At 56.3% G+C, this 23,431-nt stretch overlaps 1 protein-coding gene across 3 annotated transcripts in view; it reads right to left on the bottom strand.

Annotated features, from left to right (window-relative positions):
- Window positions 1-23,431, bottom strand: part of COBL (cordon-bleu WH2 repeat protein) — a 129,760-nt gene that overhangs the window by 45,321 nt on the left and 61,008 nt on the right. For all 3 annotated transcript variants that reach the window (XM_054571376.1, XM_054571377.1, XM_054571378.1), the window contains one exon: window positions 14,799-14,981. In XM_054571376.1, the coding sequence (XP_054427351.1) occupies window positions 14,799-14,981 (183 nt within the window). The remainder of the gene's footprint in view (window positions 1-14,798; window positions 14,982-23,431) is intronic.

The following is a 23,431-nucleotide window of genomic DNA, read 5'->3' as shown; positions in this document are numbered from 1 at the left end:
TACCGCATTTGCCACCTTTGGTGAATTTATTAAATTCTGCGACTGTACTTTGTACTTTGCGAGACCCCTTTTTTTGTTTTGTGGTTTTACTTATCAATAGCCTCCCGTCTCCTGGGTACAACACCTTCCCTCTCTCTGAGGCTGTCAGCCACGTCTTTTGAAATGCTTTCAGTTCACCTGCTCCCGTCTCCTGCCCTGTCTGTTCCTCCAGGTTCCCTTTCCCCTCTTTGGCTTGGCCTCCCCGGGTCCCATTCTGGCCCGTCCTGCGTGCCCCTCGGCCGGCCGCTCACATCGTGTGTCTGTGGACAGGCCTGCCGACAAGCCGGAGCCCCGCAGGCCCCTGGGCCGGCGCCTGGCTAGCTCGCTGGGGACCCTGGGTGGCCAAGCACGGTCTCTTCCCTGCGAGGGACTTCCCAGCCTCCTGCCTGAGGCAGCAGCTGATTTGGGGGGGCGGTCCAGTGGGGAACCCGGGGTCTTGGTCAGCATGTGAGTGCACTTTCCTGTCTCTGGTGCACTTGGCACATCTGGGGCCTTGGAGTCAGAATCCCCAGGTTGGTTCACATCCACATGGCAGGGCCGGCCTCTGGCTGCACGTGGTAGGCGGTGTCTGGAGGTCTCCCTGCCACAGGTGCACGTCCGGTGCTTTGTCAGCAGCTCCCCACGCTGGGAGCTGGGGCTTGGGCACCTCCTCCTGCGCCGTCTGGAGGCCGGGTCTCTGCTGACGGCCCCGCCTGGTCTCATTCCAAAGCCTGTGCTGAGCAGGGTTAGGGCTCCTCCTCCCTTCTCCCTGGCGTGGTGGACTGTCCTTTCCACCCGTCTCTGTGGGGGGTCGAAAAGGGAGAGACAGGCGAGCCCACGGGATCCCCCCATCTTAGCAGCGCCAAATCCGCCCTGTGCTCCACGAGCCCTCATTCAGTCGGCCCCTCGCACGTTGTCGGCGGAACATCGAGAGGGTTTGGTTTTGGCTAAATGTTCCGAACGCCCTTGTAATCGTGGCTGTCCCATGTTTTCTTTTCCTTTCCTTTCTCTTTCTTTCCTTCTCTCTCTCTTCCTTCTGCTCTCCCTCTCTCCATCCCTCCCTGCCTCCCTTCCTTCCTCTCTCTCTGTGAGATCTCAATAAACCCTTTTACTGCAACTTTGGAGGTAAAGAGCAGGTCAGACTGAGACGTCGGAGTCGGAAGCTGCTTCCCCGTCTCGAAGGATCCCTGCGGGCGGCTGGCCGCGTGAGTCCGCAGGGAAGTCCCCGGGGCTCAGCGGGGAGCGGACCTCCGGCCGCCCCGCCCCCTGCTGGCCTGCCTGCAGTCCTTCGGTCCACGCTGCTCTGGCTCCGGCCTGGGCTCTCGGGTGCGACGCTGGCTTACTGCCTGTCCTGCCGTGACCCTCTCTGTGTCCAGCCACGTGGGGACAATGTTGAAAGGCACATGGCCTTCGCTCTGGTACCTGGATTTCTTCCTTCAGGGTTGGGGTCAAGCCATTCATCAATCACCACTGTTCAAATGCTGTGGGTTTGCCCACCTGCGCTACGTTTGGGTCTATGTTTCTTAGTCTCTTCTTAAAAGACGGCGAGAGACTAGTCGAATGTTGTTTGCTCCCTTGATTCTTCGGTTCATCGACAAGCGGCTGCCTCCTTGTTCTGTGCCAGCAACCGCACTGGGTTCAAAGACACCTCTGTTTCCTGACCTCACGTGTTCACAGTCTAATGAAGGAGAAAGACTCTACAATGTATATGTGACCTTCCAGGCTGGCAACATGGCCAGAGCTGTCCTACGGGGCTCAGGTGGAGACAGGGTTCTTCTGTGAATTCACATTGGCCAGCTGGAGCCCTGGACGCTCCCCGTGATGTCTGGGTAACGAGGACACGTTCCGGAGCTCTGCTCGCGGGCGACATCCCGTGGGAGATAATAGAAAGGATCGCAGGAAAGCAGTTCTGGGAAAGCAGTTCCCCGCTTTGGAAAAGCAATTTTACCCGCTGAGAAACAGTTCTGGCTCCCTCCTCGTGCCCGGATCTGGAGGGGCATCACACGCCGGCAGCCTTTGCGGAGACGGCCCGGCTCGGTCACCGGCACGCCTGCCAGGGATGATCACAGCCACTTGGCAGACTTCTGTTGAGCACCGCGCATTTTCCAGGCCCCGAGCTCCCAAGCTACCGCTGACACATTAATTAAGACGCGAGCTGGAAGAGCGTTTGGCAGGATCTGAGACCGCCAATCAACGCAAGATCTCACGGGCAAACCTTGTTTTCTGGAGCCTTTGTTAGTCTAAGGTGGTTAGAGAGAAGTGTTCTAGTAGACGTATTTGCAGACTTTTAGAAAATAGTAACACTGGCAGCAACAAAGGTTTATTTAACATTCATAAGGGGTGCCAACGATGTCACACATGGCTACCTTAACAGCTCCCGGAGGAAGGCGCTTTCGCTCCCTCGGAGCCGGGAGAAGAGGCCTTGCCCATGGACACACAGCCAGGACGCGGGCAGAGCTGGGACCTGAGCACGCTGGGACCTGAGCCCACACTCCCACGCCCCTTCCTCGCGCGCGGCGGGCCTGGAGCTGTGGACAGAAACGCCCATGTCTGTGAGCCCATGCGCAGCGAAAGCCCGCGGCCTTCTCGCGGCCCCATGCACGCGGTAGCGCGCCCACCTGCCAGGAGATCGGCGCCAGCCTGTGCCTGAAGGCGCTGCTCTGGACCGTTCCAACGCCGATGCCTGCCCGCCGCGTTCTCCGAGGAACACGGGAGAGCCAGCGCCAGTCGCCTTCTGGGGCTGTGCTTGTCGTCTCTGTCGTTCTTAGGGCCAGGGCACAGAGCGGCGGCTTTGGCTGGCGGGGGCCGACTTTCGCCTCCCTCCCACCCGGGGGCCGGCGGGTCTCCCCCGGGTCAGAAACGTCCTGGGTCAGCTCGGTCCTGCCACGGGGGCTTCTTTGGTCTCTGAGCCTCGCTGGCCTGTGACAGGTAAGGCGACGGGAGCCGGCAAAGCGTGCAACAGGGACGCTCCGACGGAGAGAGAGGGGCAGGACACGCCGCCGGCTCCCGGCCGCTGGCCGCTGTGTCTTGCCGTGGATGTGGGGCGCGGGGCCGCTTCCTCTCAGCGTTTCCAATTTCTCTGGGTCAATACCCAGCAGTGGAATCGCTGGGTCATAAGGCAGCCCCATTTTTAACTATCTGAGGGACTCCCAGGCTGTCTGTCCCCACCAGCAGTGCCCGAGGGCCGCTTCTCCCTGTGCCCTCGCCCGCTCGTCACCTCTGGTCTCCTTGGCCAGAGCCGCTCGGACGGGTGCGAGGTGAGAGCCCTGTGGTTTTGACTTGCATTTCCCTGATGACTAGTGGTTTCCTGGCCTGCTGACCATGTGCATGCCGTTGGTGACAACATCTTGAGGACGGACCTCGAGAGCGTTGGGCTAAGGGAGCGACTCCATGAGCAACCACTGCCATTACTTACAAAGTTACATGAAGGCGCCCTGTTTGTACTTTGGTCTGGTCTCTCCCTCCCCATCGTCTCTCATCCCGTGCAAAGCATTCTGTGGAGAAGCCCTGGGGCGATTGGAGGATTTTCCTGTCACCCCGTGCGATGGATTAAAATGGCGACAGGGGCTCCGTGGCACCCCGCTCCTTGGCGAGCAGAGGGGCTGAACAGACGCGCGCAAAGGAGAGTGTGTCTCCTCTGCTGTCATCACCTCTGCCGAAACAGTGCCTTTTGGACCAAAAGAAAAAAGAAAAAAAAAAGAAAAAAAAAGAGAGAGACATTTTCGATGGTTGAAAGAGGACTTTACAAAGAAATTAGTCCTTTCCAGTATGATTTGAAGTAATTTCTCCTCCACGCCGGCCAGACTGGTGTGTTCCATGGTCTGAGCACCTAATGGCTTAGTTTTAATGGATTTTCCTACTTGGAGGGGTAAACGCAGCCCAGGGCGTGACCGGCCATGCCGCCGTCTGTCCTGCTCCCTGAAAAGCATCCCCAGCACCGCGTCTGCGTGGGGACATGCACGACGTTAACTAGCGCCGGATAGGAGACTCGATGTGGTTCTCCTGCCGCAGGAACACGTTGGCGGCGTTCATTTTCCTTAGAGATGAAGGGAGGAAAGTGTATCAATAAAGACAAACAGAATCACTTTGCTTGTCTTTCATCTAGCACGTGACAAAAAACTGGGCTGATAAGACTAACCGGGCAGTTTTCCTACAAATGATACAACCACCTTCTCAGAGCCTGCGCACAGTGCGTCCTGACTCGGAGCCTGCCCTGCAGGCGTCCTTCTCGGCCTGGCCATTGCTTCTCCTGGACGGTCTGCCACGTGCTGGCTCCTTCTCAGCAGGTAGTTCCCGGCCCGGAGGCGAGCTCCCCAGCTTCGGAATCTAAACCAGCACCCCCACACCCCTCCTAACGGGGCCGCCCATGCCTGGAGAATGTACCGCCGTCCCCTTTATCCGTGGTTTTGCTGTCGGTGACTGCACCCCAAAAATGTGAGACAGAACAATTCCAGGCACAAACGCCATGTGCGCTTTCCGTTGCTTGCCATTCTGGGTAGCGAGCTGAGGTCTCGCGCTGCCCCATGCTGTCCAGCCCGGGACGTGAATCGCCGCTGGTCCAGCGTGTCCGCACTGTACATGTTCCCCCACCGCGGTCACCCGGCAGCCGGCTCAGGGACCAGGTCAGGTGTCGAGGGGTCACAGGGCTTGAGTTCAAGTCACCCTGATTCTACTTCATAATGGCCCCAAGCCACAAGGGCAGCGATGCCGGCAAATACGAACACGCCAAAGAGAAGCCAGAAAGCCAGTCCTTCAGTGAAGCGGTGGGTACAGTACCACACGGTATTCTGAGAAACAGAGACCGCATTCACCTCACTTCAATTACAGTGTCCTGTTATCATTGTCCTATATTATTTTTCTTTATTGTTGTTAATTTCTTACTGTGCCTAATTTATGAATTACACTTCATCATAGGCACGCATGGGGAAAATATAGTATATACAGGGTTTGTGACCGTCCTCTGGGTCTTGAGATAAATGTATCCCCCCTCGGTGAAGAGGGGCTTCCTTCTGTCTGGAAAGATGTCCTGTATCTGTTAACGGGTGTGCTTTCTGCATCCTGACACCAGCTCCCTGCGGTGCGTGGCAGGCACAGGGAACAGGCGCGTGGACTCACGGTGACTCCGCAGCCAGGGCCACCACCACGGGGCTCCGTGGACTCGTCCGATTCCTTGTTTCAGCTGGTGGTTGTCTCGGGCACTTGCATTTTTTTTTAAATGAATTTGTCCACTTTACCTAAGTTTTCAAAAGTGTTGGCAAAAAGATCACACTATTTCCTTGTTATCTTCTTAATGTTTATAGAATCGTCTTCCTCCATTGTCTTTTGTTCCTGATGCTGGGCATTGACATTCTCTCTCCTTTTTTCTGAGATCACTCTAGACACGAGTTGATCACCTGGTGGATTATTTCACTAAAACAGCATTGTGTTCCTTGATTTTCTCTACTGTCTTTCTGCTTTTGGTTTCATTCAATTCTATACTTCATTCTCTCTCTATTTTTTTTCCTAGCATCTTAAGATGTAATCTGAACTTTTTGATTTTTAGCTTTTCTTCTTTTCTAATAAACGTCAGTTATAAATTTCCTGTAAGCAGTGCTGTAGATAGACCCCACAAATTTTAATACGTTGCATTTTTATTTCTAGTCAATGAAAAATAGTTTCTAATGTTCTTGGTTACTTCTTCATTGAGATATAATTGACACATAACATTGTGTACGTTTAAGACGTATGATGTGATAACTTGATTTCTGTACCTATTGTAAAATGATCCCCGCCAAGACACATCCATCAATTCACATGTTCTTGTGTGGGGACATTTACCTTCTACTCTCTTAGAAACTTCCAGGTCTATAATGCTGCACACTGCACCCCAGAAATTATTTGTTCGACAGCCGAATGTGTGCACCTTTTGACCCACCTCGCCCTCCCCCCAACCCCGATCCTGGGCAACACCCTTCATTCTACTGCATCTACAGCCTGTTTTTTCAGCGTCCACATGCAAGCGAGATCATACAGTGCGGGCCCTTCTCTATCTGACCCGGTTTACTTACCATAACGCTCTCTGGGTTCGTCCAAGCTGCCCCAAAGGGTGGGCTCCCCTTCTTTTAATGGCTGAGTCACACACACACACACACACACACACACACACACACACACACCTGCTTTGCCTAACCCTTCACCTATTCACAGACGCTCAGGTTGTGTCCTGTCCCGGCTACTGTGAGTAATCCCGCAGTGTCTGGTCACGGCCCCGGCTTTATTTCCTTTAAATATACACCTAGAAGTGGGGTTGCTGTGTCCTATCGCGGTTCCCATTTTAATTTTTGGAGGAACCCCCATACTGTTTTCCGTAGCGGCTGCATCAGTTTGCATTCCCACCATCAGCACGTGTGGGTTCCAATTTCTCCGGATTCTTGCCCACGTTACGATTATTGTTTGGACGGCTGCCCTCCTAGTGGGTGTGAGGCGGTATCTCACTGCGGTTTGATTTGCATTTCCTTAATGACTAGTGCTGTTGAGCACATCTTCGTGTGCTAATTGGCTCTTTGTGTATTTTCTTTTAGAGAAACGTCTATTCCGTTTCTCTAAACGGAATGTTGCCCATTTTCATTCAGGGTGTTTATTTTTTGTTGTTGGCTTGCGGGAAGTTCTTTCTATGTTCCAGATATTAACCCCAATTCGGACAGGTTGTTACCGTAGACAGTTAGCTAGTTATTAATAAAGGAAGGAAGCAAAGGGTATTGGACATTGGGGAGCACAACCAACCAGGGAGCCTAAGCCTGTTTCCTAATCTTTTCTCCCGTTGTCTGGGTCGCCTTGTTCATTCTGCTGAGCACATTCCTCAGGTCACAGAAGTAAAAGCCTCGCAGAAACTAAAGCTGTGCGAGTTTTAGTTGAAGAGTAAATCGACTATTTCTAAAAAGGAAAGTCACAAAATCACCATGAACCCAGAGCAGACAAGGCTGAGCTGAGAAGGGACATCCTGGCCAAGACGGCACGTGGGGAGGGCGCCGCACCTGCCGCGGCTTCCAGAGGCTGAGCGGTGCCTTGGAGGAACGGGGGCCTTTCCCAGGGTGAACTTCAAGTATTGATTGCCATTCTAAAACCCGGTTTTCTGGTTGTGGATTATCAAGGTGCTTGGAAAGAATCATGAAAATACTTGGATGTAAAAAAGGTAAACATGAAATCACATTGACACCGGTTTTCCTTTATAACGAGAGAGCACACTACTGACGTGATGGACGGGCAAAACCAACGTGCCCAAGAATCGGCAGCGTCTGAGGTTACGGACGTGTTTGAACAGCGGCTATTTAAACAGTGGGACAGTGATACGGAGCCCGGCCTTTCCTTTCCTCGGGGTCCCTGGAAAGCCAACGAGCAGCAAAGCGTCGAGGCTGGTTTTCATTTTGATTTTATCAGGAGGCCTCCGTCAAATGTCACACACGCGAAGGACGGCTAAAAATACCTAGGGCTCTAATCTCCAAACAAACACTGGCCTCCCCAGCTGCAAGTGTCCAGAGGGAAAGCATCCACAACAAAAGGTGGATGGGAAACAAGGAAAATAGCTGCCATTTCCTTTCCCCAGGAATGCAGACGCCTGGCCACGCAGTTATCAGCACCTGAGGAAGCCGCTCTGCTGCCGAGGGCCAGGGCCGCTCTCACAGGCTCCGCAGGGGGGCCTGCCGTTCCCAGGGCTGTTTGTTTTGGCGAAGGAAATCCACTTCCCGAACACAATGCAGCCCTGCTCTGCCCCCAATCCAGGGAGTGGGGGACTGTCCCCAGTCCCACAGCGGAACTCCTTGGCGCCTCCACTTCCTCCAGCCTTTTAAAAAGGATTGTTCTGGGCCGCAATAAATTTCGTATTTGCTTTTCCATGTCCTTGGACAGAAGGGAAACCTATGCTTGGCTGTGGATGGCAAAAGGAATTCGTGCAAATCTATGGCTTCATTTTTCCCTCGTTTTGTTTGTTGACTAAGTGGGTAGATCTACTTTCTATCTGGAACATCTGAAGATGAAATGACACCTTTATTTTTTAAAACACAGATGCACAAGTGGTTTGACCAGGTCCAAAATAAATGCACACGGTTCTTCACTTGATTTATCCTTCATTTCTGTCAAGACTTCAGAAGTCCTAGAATGTACTGTTTGGGCAGATGAGTAGATTTCTGGAAATTGGATAGCACCAAAAAATACAGGAGGCATCTCAAAAAATCAGCCGATGTCCACATCTGAGCTGCACCAGTGGCTACATTTACAGGGCGTGTGGCCACACCCGCAGTATAGGCCGGGCACCTCATTTCTTTGTTTTTGTCTTTTTTTAATCCTCACCCTAGAATATATTTATTGATTTTAGAAATAGAGGAACAGAGAGAGAGGGAGAGAGAAACATTGACCGATGGCCTCCCGTGCGCGCCCCTTCCCGGGGTCAAACCCGCAACGATGTGGTGTGCGAGGCGATGCTCCAACCCACGGGGCCACCGGCCAGGGCTCTGAGGTCTTTGGAGCTGGCCGGCCACATGTAACGGGCTCTGAGCACTTAGTAGCGGCACCTGGAGAACACGGCACAACAGGTGCCTGTTCCTCTTCACTGGCCCCCAGGCTGGACTGCGTCCTGGACAAAGGTCGGGCGTGGTGGTAGTCCGATTCCATCCTGATTCTGCCAGACGCGCCCACGGCAGAGTCCCTTCCCTGACGGGCCGGGTGGGTGGCTGGGGGGCTGCCTTCAACATGCAGTGCAAGAACTGCTCTCCAGGGTATAACGGATTGCGAGCCAGTCCATTCCCCGAGGTTTCTACCATCGTTTTCACTCTCTGAGTTTCGATTCTCCACTAGCCAACTCGTGGCTTCCCTGCCAGTGACGTACGAACGCGTGAGGCCTCCCACTTGAAACGCTCGCTGCATTTGAGGGGCGCCGCCTCGCAGCTCAGGGCGGCCGAAGTGCCCTGTGAGCCTGTACAAGCCCTGGCCTCCTCGCCCCGCCTCCGCGCAAGCGGCAGAGGGGAGATTCGAGCCTCTCTACGCCCCACCCCACACGTCGGCCCCTGCTGGCCCCAGGGGGTCCTCGGGTGCCGGCCGGCCTCAGGCACCAGCCCGGCAGGCAAGGCATCCGGCTGCTGCGGCTGCCCTTCCCGGCCCCTCTCAGTGCCGGCCTCGGCTGGTGACGCTGAGGACAGGCCCCCGCGCGAGGACACCGGGAAGGTTACCCTCCGTGAAATGACGTGGGGAAGGTCCCGGCACGGAGCCTAAGGCACAGCAAGATCTGCCCCAGGGCGGGGCCGTTGTCCCTGTTTGTTTCCTGGCCTGGGGCCCAGCTGGCTGCGCCTTCCCGGCCCGGCAGCCACGGAAGGGCCTTTCTCTGGTGAGTGGGCTTCCACGTGACTGGCCTGGCAGGGTGGCCTCGGCCCCTAACTGATCTCGCAGTTAACACACCAGAGTGGATCCCCTCCTCCCACAACAGGTATGCCACCGACCGGGAAAGAATTCGCAAGGGACACCTTCCCCCAGTCTAGCCTCTGGTCCAGGCTGGGCTGCAGGGACGTGGGCGGGGGGCGGGGACCCGGAGGGCGCGAGGGCGACCGGCACCCACTCAGCTCCTCTGGACGAGGGGCGTGCCTTTGAGGTTCTAGCCGGCGGCCGAACTGAAATGCCGCCTGCCCTGCTCCTGCCCTTCCCGGGAGGGGCTGGCCCGCAAAGTGGAAGGAAGGGCGGCCCTCCCTCGGGATCCACAGCAGTGGCGCGTGTTGTTCGAGGTGACAGAGGAAGCAGGAAGACTGCGGCCGCACCGGGGGCTCCGGGCGGCCGACCTGAAGGAAGCACAGTCCGTGGGGACACGGGAGCTCCAGGGGGGTGCCGGCAGCCTCTTCCCCACCAAGGGTCGCGTTTGTCTGGGACAAAGCCACAGAGGGAACGTGTCCCCTCCCCAGGCCCGGCTGGGTCTCAGCGGTTCTCCTTCTGCAGGTGAGGGGGGGACCGTCATGGTCCCCCTGGCTGAGGGGCGTGCCCACGGGACTGGAGGACGGGGCCCAGCCGGTCTGCTGCTGGCTGCGTGGCCCCGGGCGTGCCCCTCCGCCTGCTGCCAGACTCAGCTTCCCCAGCCCAGCGGGGGAAGGGACGGCATCCTCCGCACATTGCTCGGATGGCTGTGGGGTTACTTCAGACCATTTCATTTTACAAACGGTGAAATGGTGAGGCACGTGTGTGAGTGACTTTGAAGAAGCGAGGCTAAGAGGCATGGGAGACCCAGCTGACGGAAGGGTTTAACAGGACAGCCAGCGAGTGAGGGGACAGGCCCCTGGGACTCAGGACGGCACTGCCCATGGAGGGGGGAGGTGGAACGGGGCGGGGGGCAGCGCTTTGCTGGCCCTTCCACTCGCGTCTGCCCCGTCTACCCTCGCTCAGGCCCGGCACCTGCAGCGCAGGTGTGACTCACGCTCGGGGACCCGCCCGGCCTCCGCGCGCCCGCTGCCCCCGCCCCGGCCTTCCGGACCCGGCCTTGCTCACGGTGCCTGTGCCTCATGCCCCCTCCCACGCTCCCTCGCCACGGACAGCAGAGGCCGCGACACGGCGGCCCCAGTTCTGCAGGCGGCCGCCCCAGGGTCCCTGCGCTGCCTGGGCAGCAGCTCTGGTCAGCACAAGGTCACGGCGACGGCCACTTCCAGCTCTGGCATCCAGAGGGGGCGCGCACGTCTCGGGCTCAGCGGTGGCTCCTTTCCCTCGGTGACGAGCTGACATCGCAGGCCTTGCCCACACTCGCCCTCCTTCCTGTCTATGTTGGCTCCCTGAGCAGAGCAATTCATTAAATGCCATTTGCCTATAAATTCTGAAATCGGTGTTTTTCACTTAGAGAGGAACCACCGATGGTCTTGGGGGCAGATCGCTGAGACCCGGTGGGCAAAGGGGGCTCTGGTCCAAACGCAGGTGTAGCAAGGAGTCCAGCCGCTACTCAGAGCCACGGACAGGCAGCAGGTCATCGCTGCACGGGGGCGGGGGGGGGGCAGCCGGGACTCCTCGTCCTCTCCCATGAGCCTTCTGGGGTCCCGTGAGAAGGCGGAGCCGTTTATGCAACTTAATGGGGCTTGAGGCCTCAGCTCATTGTACATAATTATTATTGCATAGCTCAGATGCCTTCATTTTAGGTCACTTTTCTGCTGAAGAAACTCTCTCGATCTGTGAAAAGTATTTATTCTGAGTAGACCACCTCTCACCGGTGATGGGTCCAAATTCAGATCAGGGAGGTAGCAGTCTATGGAGCCGTGGTTCTCAAGGTGGGGCCCCCTGAGGACCCGTGGAAATGCACATCCTCAGGCTCCACCCCTGGCCTACTGACCCCAGAACTCAGCCTGGAGCCAAGGACGACAAGGGGTGATTCTGACACCTCTCGGGCTGACTTCGCATACGGCGTCCTAATGTATATACTGTATCCCTCCCAGCTGCGCGTCCCATGCAGTTAAAACTATGCTTGCGGCCCTAGGGAGACAGAGGATGCGCCCACGCAGGAGGCCTGTGTGGCTGCCCGAGGGACAGCGCGCCCCGTTCCCGTTTGAGCCATGTCTCTGCCCGAGGGACAGCGCGCCCCGTTCCCGTTTGAGCCATGTCTCCGCTAACAGGCTCGCTTGCACGAGGACCGCACTCGTCCCTCTCGCTGGAAAAGATCTTTGCAACGTGCTTTTAGAAATAACACCCCCACACCCTGGCCCGGCGGCTCGGTTGGCCGGAGCATCGGCCTGGACACCACAAGGTTTTGGGTTCGGGCCCCGGTGGGGACGGAACGGGAGGCATCTGATCCAGGTTCCCTCTCACACGGATGTTTCTCTCTCTCTCTCTTCCTTCCTCTCTCTCTCAAAACAATAAACATTTCTTTGGATGAGAATTTAAAAAAAAAATAACAAAAATTAATGACCAAATAGGAGTATAGAATCAGGTAACGGATACTGATACCAGGATGCCATTTCTTAAAGAGTTTCCGATGAAGCAGGAGACGGCTGAAATCATCCCCCCTACATGGCCTGAATAAGCAAACACTGAATTTTTAGTACTGGATAATAAGGCAAAAGTCTTTTAGCCCAGGCGCCCTCATTTTCATATAAAGTAGCCATGTCCTTGAAAATAGCCCTTGTCTTCTCTTTCAGGACATGGGTGTTGGTAACAGTTGCATAGAAATAAGGCTCCAAACAAACGTCTTATCTTTATATGGAAGGAAGTTCATGAAGAAGGAATTGACGTTCTTCCCCAACAGTGACGACAATACATTTTGGGTTCCTTTCCCAGAAATTAGTAAATAACAAAATAGCGTTCATTTAAAAAAGAAAAAACAAACAAACACGTTCATAGCAAATGCTTAAATCTAATCCATATGCCATTCATACGCTTGAAGAAGAAGGTGGTTCCATGAGCCAGTTTCTCTGCTCCTTCTGTGCCAAACAAAACAGATTTCAGCGAAGGGCTCTCGCTGCCTGAGACGGCGCTCGGCTCTGCCCCCTGCCCCGGGCGGGGGCGCGATTTGTTTGTCACCCAGGATTCTCGGTCCTCCACCTACTGTGCTTTTCCCGCTCGGGCAGGGCTCGCCTGCTGACTAAGCACCTTAGAATCCGGAAAAGATGGCGCCTTCTCTGGCCGCAGGAGGTGTTTCATGGGCCGCTGTGGTGTGACGTCTCCAGCCCACGAAAACGTGCTTCGTGGGCATGCGTGGCATCTCCCCAGGAAGTGGGGGCGCAGGGCCCTTCAAGAAGGCGCTGCAGCCTTATCTCCACCCTACAGGTCAGCCCGACGCCTCAGGAGGCCCGCCGAGCGGGCCCTGCTGCCCGGCCGCGCCGATCCTTGTGCCCGGGAGAACTCGGCTTCTCCACCAGCAGGAAGCCCGGTCCTATCCTGGCCACGCCTGCCCGACGGAGGATGAGTTGCAAAATAAAAAGCGTGCGCATCTTTTAGGGTGTCACATTCCGAGCCACGAAAGGAGTCGTCACTCACTGTCAGAAGGTGTCCTCCCCCAGAAAGGGGAGGGATTGACTTCAAGTCAGGTTTCCTTCAGGCCTTGGCAGGAGGCGGAGGGCGGCCAGCACACACGGTTCTTCCCGTCCTCAGGCAAAGGCCGCCCCGGGCGCGGCAGGCGGGTGTGAGAAAGGGGGCTCCCCAAACAAACGTGGTATCATGTGTTGCCACTTAATGCGCGCGCACTTCCGCCTGGCTGTGAATCGGAACGATGGGCCATCCCCATGACAGGGTGCGGCCTCCCTGTCCTCTCCAAGTCCAGGTTCCTCACGGTGCCCTGCCCGGGCCATTTTCCCAGGAAGCAATCCTGAGGGGGCTCCGGATTTCAAAGCCGAAGACGAAACGATGTTAACCAGCACGCCCAGGGCTGCAAGGACTAGAGGCACAAGGCTGCTTTCCCACCTCCCACAGCCGAAGCGGCGTGGCATCGTGCCTTCACTCCCAGAGAACGCTCAGGTGTTCATCCTAAACCCTCTCCTTGCCAAAGCCAAAGACTGGCAGGGTTAGCGTGCACACGGTGAAGTTCCGAGAGCTTGCTGGTTCATTTAAAGAGCGATATTTTTTCTGCTATGTCTCCTCAGGCAAGGGAAGCAGAAGAAAAATAAACAAATGCAATTACATCTAACTAAAAAGGTTTTGCACAGCGAAGGAAACCATCAACAAAACGAAGAGACAAGCTACTAAGTGGGAGAACATATTCGCCAATGATACCTCTGAGAAGGGGTTAATATCCAAAATTTATAAAGAATTCATATAACTCAACACCAAAGAAACAACAATCCAATTAAAAAATGGGCAAAGGACCTGAACAGACACTTCTCCAAAGAGGACATGCAGAGGGCCAACAGGCTTATGCAAAGATGCTCCATGTCACTGATATGAAGGAACTGCACATTGAAATCGCAGCGAGGTGTCACCTCACACCTGTTGGGATGGCCAGGATCAATCAATCAACAAACAGCCAGTGTGGGCGAGGAGGCAGAGAGAGGGAGCCCTCGTGCCCCGTGGGTGGGAGGGCACCTGGCGCAGCCGCAGCGGAGAGCAGTGCGGAGACCCCTCAAAGAATTAAAAAGGGAACTGCCTTATGGCCCAGTGATTCTGCCTCCGGGAATATATCCCAAGAAATCTGAACTACTGATGCAAAAGAACATATGCACCCGTGGTCCCTGCAGCATTATTTACAATGGCCAGGAGGCGGCAGCCACCGAGTGCCCACCAGCACATGCGGATAACATGCTGCGGCACATTGTCCAGCGGAACACCACTCGGCCATGAAAAGGCAGGGAAGTTTCACCCTTTGCGACAGCGTGGATGAACCCAGAGTGTATTACAATACAGGGGCTTAAGTTGGTTAGAGAAGAACACATGCTCTATGACTTCACTTATACGTGGAATCTACAGAACAAATAAATGAACGAACAGAACAGAAACAGCCTCCTAGACACAGAGAACAGACTGACGGTTGCTAGTGGGGAGCGGGGGGGAGGGGCCGAGAAGGACAGGCCAGGAGTCTCAAAACAGCCTCGGGGCCGCACAGCTCCGCAAGGGGCGCAACGTCAGCCCTGCTGTGGCACCTGGGCACGGGGCCAGGCGGGCGCTGGAAGTCTCGAGGCGACGCTATCGACAGGAAACGGTTGTCTAACCATGAGGCTGTGCATCCGAAACCAACACATGATAAAAAATGCATCATGAAAAGATCAGATATCCCTTGATGTTACAGGACAATTATGAAAGCCTCGATGTGCTTGTTAAAAAAAAAAAAAGCGCGCCCAGCCCCAGAGCTGCCCTTGGCTTACCTTCTCCGAGGCCTTGTCCTGCGCAGGCGGCCCCGACGCGGGCAGGGACGGAGGCGGCGGGGCCCGGCGCTTCTTCATGTCCGACCTGACAGACACCCCTGAGATGTTGCTCAGCGAGAGGGATGGGCCCAGCGTGACAGAGCGGGAGTTCACGGACGGGGAGCTGGGCGTCGTCAAGCAGCCCTGTTGGGGGAGAGGCAGACACAGCTCGTCACTGGGACACGCCTTCTCTCTGCGGAGGCTTGGCCCCCTCGTAGGGCAAGCCGTCCACCCCGCCCCTCCACGGGCAGGCCTGGCCAGCCTGGGCAAAACCCGCACTGTCCCCTCTCTGGGACAACCATCGTGGGCGCCGTCACCGGGAGGACGCCTGCTGTGTGACGCGGAAGCAGCCCACGTGCTCACCAGCAGACGAGCGGGGTAAAGAGGCTGTGGTGCATGCACACGGAGGACCGCTGCTGGGCCGCGAGAAAGGCCGGAATCGTAGCATCGGCAACCGCGCCGACGGCCCTAGAGGGCGTCCGGCTCGGCGACGTAAGTCAGAGAATGACGAGCACCGGGAACGGAACAGCAGATCTGCTGTTTTATTTTCTTCACCCTCAGCCAAGGGTCTGCTTACAGAGGGGAAGGGTGTGTGCCCAAGGGGCATTTGAAGAACCCACACCCACATTTCAAATGAAAAACAAGCCGGAGCCCAGCCCCGCCCGGCGCCCCTTGCCGCGGCTGTGCCCCGCCGGCCCCCGCAGCATGGTCCGCGAAGGTGGCCGTGTGCGCCGGCTCGGGCTTCCTTGTGACATGCTGGGCGGCCAAGGTGTCCGTTACCTTGTTCGTCAACTGCGAGGTCCCGAAGGACACTGGTGAGGATCTACAGGAAGCAGCCCGACACCCAGAAAATTCATCGGTGCCCGCTGAGGCTCCCGGGGAAGAGAGTAGAGAAAAAACCCCAAAGATTTCACAGCCCTCATGTTCGGCAGACGGCAGGCCCGCGACTGAGTGAACCACTCGTCGCCAAGTGAACTCTGTTAAATCCTTTGCCTTCTGCCCACCTCCATAGCAACCATGAGGGCCCAAGGAGGCAGATCTCGGGGTTCCTGAACACACCAGGGACCAGGGGAGGGGCAACCTGGGTGTGGAGCTGGGCAGGGGTTCCCCTGGATGGCTGGCTCCCTAGCCTCCCCACCCCCAAACACGAAGGGGTGTAGACACAAGCTGCAGAGGTTTGTGGAACGTGAGGGAGAAGCCCGTGGCACGCCAGCTGGCATCACGGGCTCGGAAGTCCGCGGGCCATTCGGGATCCCGTGAGCGCGCCGCTGACACGGAGCGCTCCCCTTCGCCAAACCCTGCCTGGACTCCGAACTCCCGGTTCTGCTGGCCCGCGACTCTGCGTGCCTGGCGGCCACTCTGCACCACCCAGGATTCCCCTCTGTCCTCTGAGTGCCCGAGCGGTTTCGGAAGGTCCGCGCGGGACGGCCTGTCGAAAGCATTTCGCAGGCTGCGTCTGGAGGCCAGGCTTTGACCCGGTAGAGCTCCCGCCTCCGCGGCTTCTGCCATCTTGGGCTGCCACGTCCTGGAGGGGAGCAGGTGGCCCGGTCCTCCTGGGCAGTCCCGCCAGGCACGCACGGCAGGGCCTGGCCGCAGGGACGTCTTATCTTGTCCCCGAGGAGGGAGGAGTCCAGCTCCATCCGCCAAAGCTGCCATCAGCACCTGACAGATTTCTGTCACGTTGGAGGTGTCCCATACAGGGAGCTTCCTTCTTTTCTGGTGAGAACGACCTCGCTAGGGCCACAGCGACGTGGCCTGAGGCCCAGAGCGCGCCCTGTCCCAGGCCCTTGTGACGTCCGGTACCCCCCACAGTGGGCTTCTCACTGCCCGTCAGCCACCCGTGTCCCTGGAACATGACTGAATGCCGCTCCAACGGGGGTTTTCAGCCCAAATCTGCTCTGAGCGGCCCATGGACGTCTCTGTCTGTCACCTCAAAGACGCAAGGATGCAGCATGATCCTGCCCCTACGGCTCCCACTGCCCATCCCGGTGACGCAGACGCTGTCCCGGGCCAGCCACGTGAGCCGGGCCACCAGGTCCACGCGATCTCCAGACGTGGCCGCTGAGGGACTCGGACGCGGGCGCGCTGCTGAAAGACTAAGGGGAATATCTGGGTTGCCCTAAAACAGCCACCAAGAATCCAGTCCGCACAGGTTCTCCAAAACTCAGTCCGATGCTTCTAGGATGGCGTGGGTTTAGAGGTTTCTTTTTTTACTCATAACACAGGTTTATTTCGTGAAAAGTTATTTTTGGCTTCCACCTCAATGAAGTCACTAAAATAATCATTTTCAAAGAGTTGTGTTCCACGGAAATGAACGGCGTGACAGGCTTTCGAATGGCTGCTGTCCCCAAGTGTGCGAAATGTAAATATATTATTATTAACAATGTAAATGACAGTAACTATAAAAAATAAAGCTGAAACGTTTTCACATGGGCTTTCTAAAAAGTTATTTTTCTCAATCCACATTATCGAAAACTAGAAGCATCTTCTAATTTTAGCGGATATGAAAGTTGTAACTCAGATTTCTCTTCCGCAGTGGGAGAGCTGGGGCCCCCAGTGGGGGCTGGGCGGCTCCTGGCGGCGGAATTAAACCCCGGTGGGCCCCAGTCCCAGGGCCGGGCCCTTCCCCTCCTTACGCCACGCTGCCCTCTGCTGAAAGAATTCAACACTTTTTTTTTTAATGGTTCGTCAAAGAACCAAGGGGGCAAAAGCCGAACACAAACTCAAAAGCCCTCAGCCCGGCAAACAGTAGTGGGGACAGGCCGCGGCGCCCTTGTTAACGGGACTGATGTCACTTCCGCAGCCACAGGAAGGGACTGGCAGGCTCAGCTTTTGCTCAGCCTGGGAGCCACAGCCACGTGCGGGGGCGGCCTTTCCGCCTGCGGCCGTCGCTTCCCACGGGTGTGCCTGTGCTGCGGTGACCTGCCGCGGGGGGCAGCCACCGCATCGTAGGATCTCAGGACAAAATATACTCCCCTTCCGAAGCCCTGAGTTTTCACGCACACGCTCTGCCACCACGTCACGGAGGCGTAAGCAGCATTGCAGGAAATGCTGGAGTGGACTACAGTATAAACGACCTGACCTCCAACACAACACGCAGAGGCGGGGAGAAGCACATCCCGGGGGGGCTGTCGGGGCAGCGCCAGGGGTCCCCGTAATCGCTGAGACAGAACTGAAGGCGATGGGACCGTGTGACGTCCGAGCGGAATAAAGTCCAGTTACTCTGCAGTGGCAGGCAGGGCTGCGGCTTGTGGAAGAGCGGCGGCCTCCCAGCCTGTCCACCCGGCGTTCGGACGGCACGTGGGCACCTCGGCAGCCCCCCGCCCCACCCCGCCCCGCCCCCAGTCTCAGGAGCCCCTCACGCCAGTTACATTTATGTTTATGGGGCACCTCTCCCCAGCGCACTTGCCAAACCAAAAGCAAGAGGAGACCACGGGCGATGACCCAGCCGTCAACCCTCCCGAGGTTCCCCGCTGGCCTCTTGCCGGGTGAAACCCATCGGCGGGGGGCGGGGGGGCACCTGTGCTTCCCACGGCCCGGCCTGGGTCTCCAGCGCCAGGGGGAGCAGGTTGAGGCGGGCGCGGTCCCCAAACCCAAGGCGGCTCTGCACACAGGCGCTGCAGGCCAGGTGTGCCGGTGCAGGTGTCTCCTGTCACCTTTGCCCTGACACCTGCCTGCGGCAGGTGGGGCGGCGGGCCGCTGGCGCTGGGCTCTGGGCGCCTGCCTGCAGTGGGACCTCTCGGGTGTCCCGGCGCGGCTGATCTGGGAGGGCCACCCCAGGAATCCTCAGGAACAGCCACCCTGGGACCGAACCCACCCCACCTCACCCCGCCCCACCCAGGGGCAGGCTGTGGAGAACTTCCTGTTTACCTGGGGTTAAAGACCACCTACCTCCCCCGCCTGCTGGGGCGTGACGCCTTCACAGGGGGCTTTTCTGCTGTCCTTTGTGGGGTGGGGCGTCCAGGCTGCCACAGGGGACTGCGGCCTTATCATCTAACCAGAGCTGTCTCCAGGGAGAAGCCGGCCGCCTTCCCTTAGCCCAGCACTGGCGTGAGACCGGAGTTCACCTAAGTCTTTAAGGGCTGGCGGTCTTCTTTCTTAATAACACATCGCTGCTGCCTCTGTTTCATTGCCGCCCATTAAACACTACGACTGATAATTACATATAGAGTGACAAGGTACGTAGCATATAAATTTTAAATTGCTAGAATAAGCGCAAGCATCCCCTCATATGCTTATGCCAAGACGTAAATGTAAAATTTTAAATTTAACTTGAATATTTACATTGAACCAAAACTAATTTATTCACATTAAGGAGCGTTTTATGAGTGAAGTGTTCCCTTCAGTGGTTTTATCACCACCCCTCCTCTTCGAGAGAGAAGCGCCCCGGTCCCAGCCCGGGGCTGGCCCAGCGCTGCCATCCGTCCCCGGCCCCGGCCATCCCTGTCCCTGACCTACGCGTAGGGCCAGCAGCTCAGGGAGGGGCGGCACTCACAGCCCCAAGCGTCTCCTGAATCGTGGAACCTCACCTCCTATTCTGAAACTCTCACTTCGCCCTCTACCAATGAGAGGTCATTCACAGCCTCCGCACAAACAGCTGGTGCTGGGCTCCTGGGCTGCGGGCGTCAACGTCGGTCACTTCCTTTTCCCTGCGCGGGGTCCGCCTTTGCTCTAACGCAATGTGTGTCTTCAGCGTGGGACACAGAGTATCATGAACACACTGAGCCGGACGCCACCTCTCACGGGCCCGCTGCTTTCCGCAGGCTCCCAGATGTCCTCCTCGGGTTCTGTGCGCTCGGGGCTGGGGATCCAGGCAGCAGGCGTGAAACCAATAATAATGACAAGGGAATAAAACGGCTCTTGCCCTGGACGTGGTTGGGGGCGGGAGATGGGCACAGCTGAATCCCCTCAGAGGGTGGGAAAGAGCAGGCGAGAAAAACTCACTCTGGAGTCGCCAAACGCACGGTATTTGGAAAACGAAGGGTCGCCGGCTTTAGTTGGTAATAAAAGGACTGCGCGGTGCACGTCGAGTTTTGGGTCAGTTGCTGCAGATCTTGACCCCGTGCCCCACACACCGAGGATGCTCAGAAGCGGCACCCGGTGAGGCGCGTGCCGGAGCGGCTCCACCGGCGGGTGTCTGACCCGAGGGAACGCTACGTCTGCTCAGCGGTATCACCGTCACCGGGCGTGAGCTGCTGCAACTGTGCTCTGGGTCCCACGGGAAAGACATACGGACGAGGGCCTGGGTCATCGGTGAGGAAAAGGCCAACGCTCCCCCATCTGCCTGTCCCCGTGCATCCGCGTGGGACTCGCATCCCACGGAGCGAGGGACGTCAGTGGTCTTCTTCTGCAAATCATTGCATTTCCAAAGGAATAAGCTTCCCAGCCCCCTGCATTGATGGTTCGCTTATATTTTTGCCTTTAGCCTAGAAAATCATGCAGCGACGGAAGGTAGAAATCCATTCTGCTAAAAGACACAACTATCAAAGACCAGCCACAAAGGAAATGCCACTGAATATGTGTTCTTCTGGTTCAACCAAAATACTGACATATATACATTATGTCATAGACATATGTTTGTAAGCCAAGGAGGCAAAACCATTCCTTTCCCTTTTTACTGACCGTGGTTTTCCTTCCTTTCTTATCTCCTGGGAACGTCCTCACAGTAGTTAGAGCCCAAATTGGTCAAATTCTCTCAGCCTGCAGCGCAGCGCCAAGCTCTCTGGTGTCCCGTCCCCAACCTGATCTCAGCGTCTCCTCCAGAAGGAGTCACCCGGCAGGAAGTGTCTCCGGGGGAGGCTTTATTAAAGGCCATCATTTGGGAGAGTGACTCTTGTGGGGTAATCACAGACCCACAACCGTCATCTGGGGCAGCAAACCCTCCTCTGCCTGCCCTCCTACCTGCCCACCTACCTACCTGCCCACCTTCCCTCTCTCCCTACGGACGCGCTGAGAGGAATGCGGGAGGACACGGGGGGACGGGGACTCCGGGGCGGGTCTAAGCAGCGAGACGAGCTACCCTTTCTGAGACGGGAAGGTGCCCAGGGTCCAAGGCCCTGCTTCCCGCTGCTCCCGTTTCAGACGCAACTTAAATGCCATCGCGCGACCGACCTGCAAGGGCAGGTGACAGAGAGCCCCGTCCTGCACACGTCATGTCTGCTGATGAGCGGGGGGAGGTCACAGGGCAGGCGGACACTGGGGAAAGGCGGGTGCTTGTGTGTGAAGGGGAGAGGAGGAGAATCGGCATTTTGAAAGGGACATTTTCTACCCCTCGTCCCCACACACATTAAACACCCAGCCAAGAGGCTGAAGGAGTGTGTTCCTCCTTTGCACACTGAGAGGTCATCCCTGACGTTTGGCACCGTCCACCAACTGTTTGGGGTCTAGCGAAATTCTCACTCTGAGAATCGAGTGCTTTGTGAAAAAAACAATCTTGCTGAGCTTTAACAACAAAACCTTCCTTGACCGTTTCCAGCGTTGCATTACAGAGCGCGTAACATGAAAACTGTAAAAACTGTTTTTCACAGGGGAACAGGGATGCAAAGCACCTGAGAGTCATGTTTCTAAATTGCCTTTTAGTCCCCATTTCCTTTCCACGGTTTGATTTTGATTCCAGTACCTTTGACGTCTCTTTCCTAAGGAACCCCAGGAACACCCTCCCATGAAAATAGGCTTTGGGGACCAAGGACCCATCCTATTATTCAGGATGCCAGAGAAAAGGAGCAAGGCGTAGCGGGGCAGGGGGCACGCGACTCCATACGGCGCTGGCCGCAAACAAAAACAGACCCATGCTGTCCCCAGTTCATGGGACAGACTCAAACTTTAAAAACATTGCCCAGGCTGTGCTGAGGCCAATTATAGATGACATGATGCTGCTGAATTAAAAAAAAAAAAAAAAAAAAAAAAAAGGCACAGCTCTGTGCAGACCAGGGTTGGCCAGAAATTATGTGGGACTGTAGGAATCTGCTTTCAAAATTTTCCACCTTCCATTTATTTTATAAGTTTGAATATAAAACACTTTGGCAAGGTCCAAGCTACGCTTTTAAAATCTCTCATCCACACTGATTTACAATTAAAATCAGCTCCACATTGCAAACCTGGGGTTCGGTCCCCAGGACATATTTTTGGGTGTTCAATTTGTGAACATTTTTAAAACGGTGGATTTTAGGTTTCGCAGGCCAGGAAGGTGGAGTGGCCAGGACTCCCGGTGTCTGTGAAAATATTGCCCCCTGGTGGCAGAACTGACTCACCACACTTTCTGGTTCTTCAGCGTCGGTTTGGGACTGGGGCGGAAAAAATTATGGAATTTGCTTTACAGCTTCGTTTTTAACGACTTTTTGCAGAAGGGTCACTGGTGGATGTCCCCACAGACGTCTGGACTGCCAAGCGCAGGACCCCAGTGCTCTGGAGCCTGCGTGGAGCTGGGCCCCATCCGCTTGGACACAGACCTGTGCCCGTGACCTGAGTGCAGAAATCAGCCAGAAGAACACGCGCCTCCCTCCTCCCGCGAGACGCAAACACATTTGCGTCTGGTGATGCCAGAACATGTCTGTAACTGCCTCCCGGGGCCAATGGAAACATGTCCCCAGGAGAATTTTGTTTGTTTTTCAAATCGAGGCACTGATTTTCTAAAAATCATTTGTCAAAAGACTCGTTAACTGTACAGTGACGAAGTAATACAATGGTATCTGATGAAGCTCACAGTGATAAACTTCACATCGGTCAAATCTGTAGAATTTGGCTTTTTTTAAAACCAAGCCGAGGGGCCCACACATGGTCAGTGACCTCCGACAGTTCACGGGACGTTTGCCCACTGTCTGATGGTTAAGGACAGAGCGAGGCTTAGGTCCAGCCGCTCCACGCCGGCGCCGTGGCCACTTCCGCTTTATCAGGCTGCGGGCCGTTCTGCGTGCCCTGGCGTGGGCCGTGCGCTCACTTACAAACTCACTCGGGCACCTGCTCGTGCCGAGCGAGGGTCATCCCTGCTGTTGGCCTGACTTAGGAAAAGTCAGCGGGTGGGAGAGACCCCAGAGTTGTCACCACGTCCCCACTAATCCCACTCGGTGGTGCCTGGCCACGAGGTCCCTGCTCCGGGTGTCCCAGGGCCGAGGTGTGGCAGGAAGTGTACACGGTGCCTGCGTATAGAAGGGAGAGTTTCCTGAAACATGAAGAATTCCAGGAAAATGACTAGAAATTACGGGGGCGGCGACTTCATCTACTACTATCTACCATCAGGGACCCGCTGATGGAGAAAACGAATCCGTCTCGTGGGATAAACTTCGGTTTGCGTGAAACCAACTAACCTTTCCAGGGAAGAGCCGATGGCCTTCACCACATGTGTGAGGATAAACTTTTCAAATGCATGTGCGTTCTCTTCCTGCTCTTCAGGGTACAGAGAGGAGAAACCGCTTACATTTATAATGACGTCTGCAAACCAGATGCGCTGGTCGTTCCAGAGCGCCCCCTAGGGGTCGGGCGAGCTCTGTGGCTGCTGGCCCAGGGTGCAGGGGGGAGGTGCAGCCAGAGCGGCCCCTCTGTGGCCGGGCGGGAGGGCGGAGAGCGCAGCGCCCACACCTCTGACGCCCAAAGGGCGG

This window comes from Pteronotus mesoamericanus, unplaced genomic scaffold (genome assembly GCF_021234165.1).
Source record: "Pteronotus mesoamericanus isolate MK-2021 breed Mesoamerican mustached bat unplaced genomic scaffold, CSHL_Meso_final contig_220, whole genome shotgun sequence".
In the NCBI taxonomy this organism is placed as follows: Eukaryota; Metazoa; Chordata; class Mammalia; order Chiroptera; family Mormoopidae; genus Pteronotus; species Pteronotus mesoamericanus.
The sequence above is the reverse complement of the archived record's forward strand: the minus strand, read 5'-3'. Positions and strand labels throughout refer to the sequence as shown.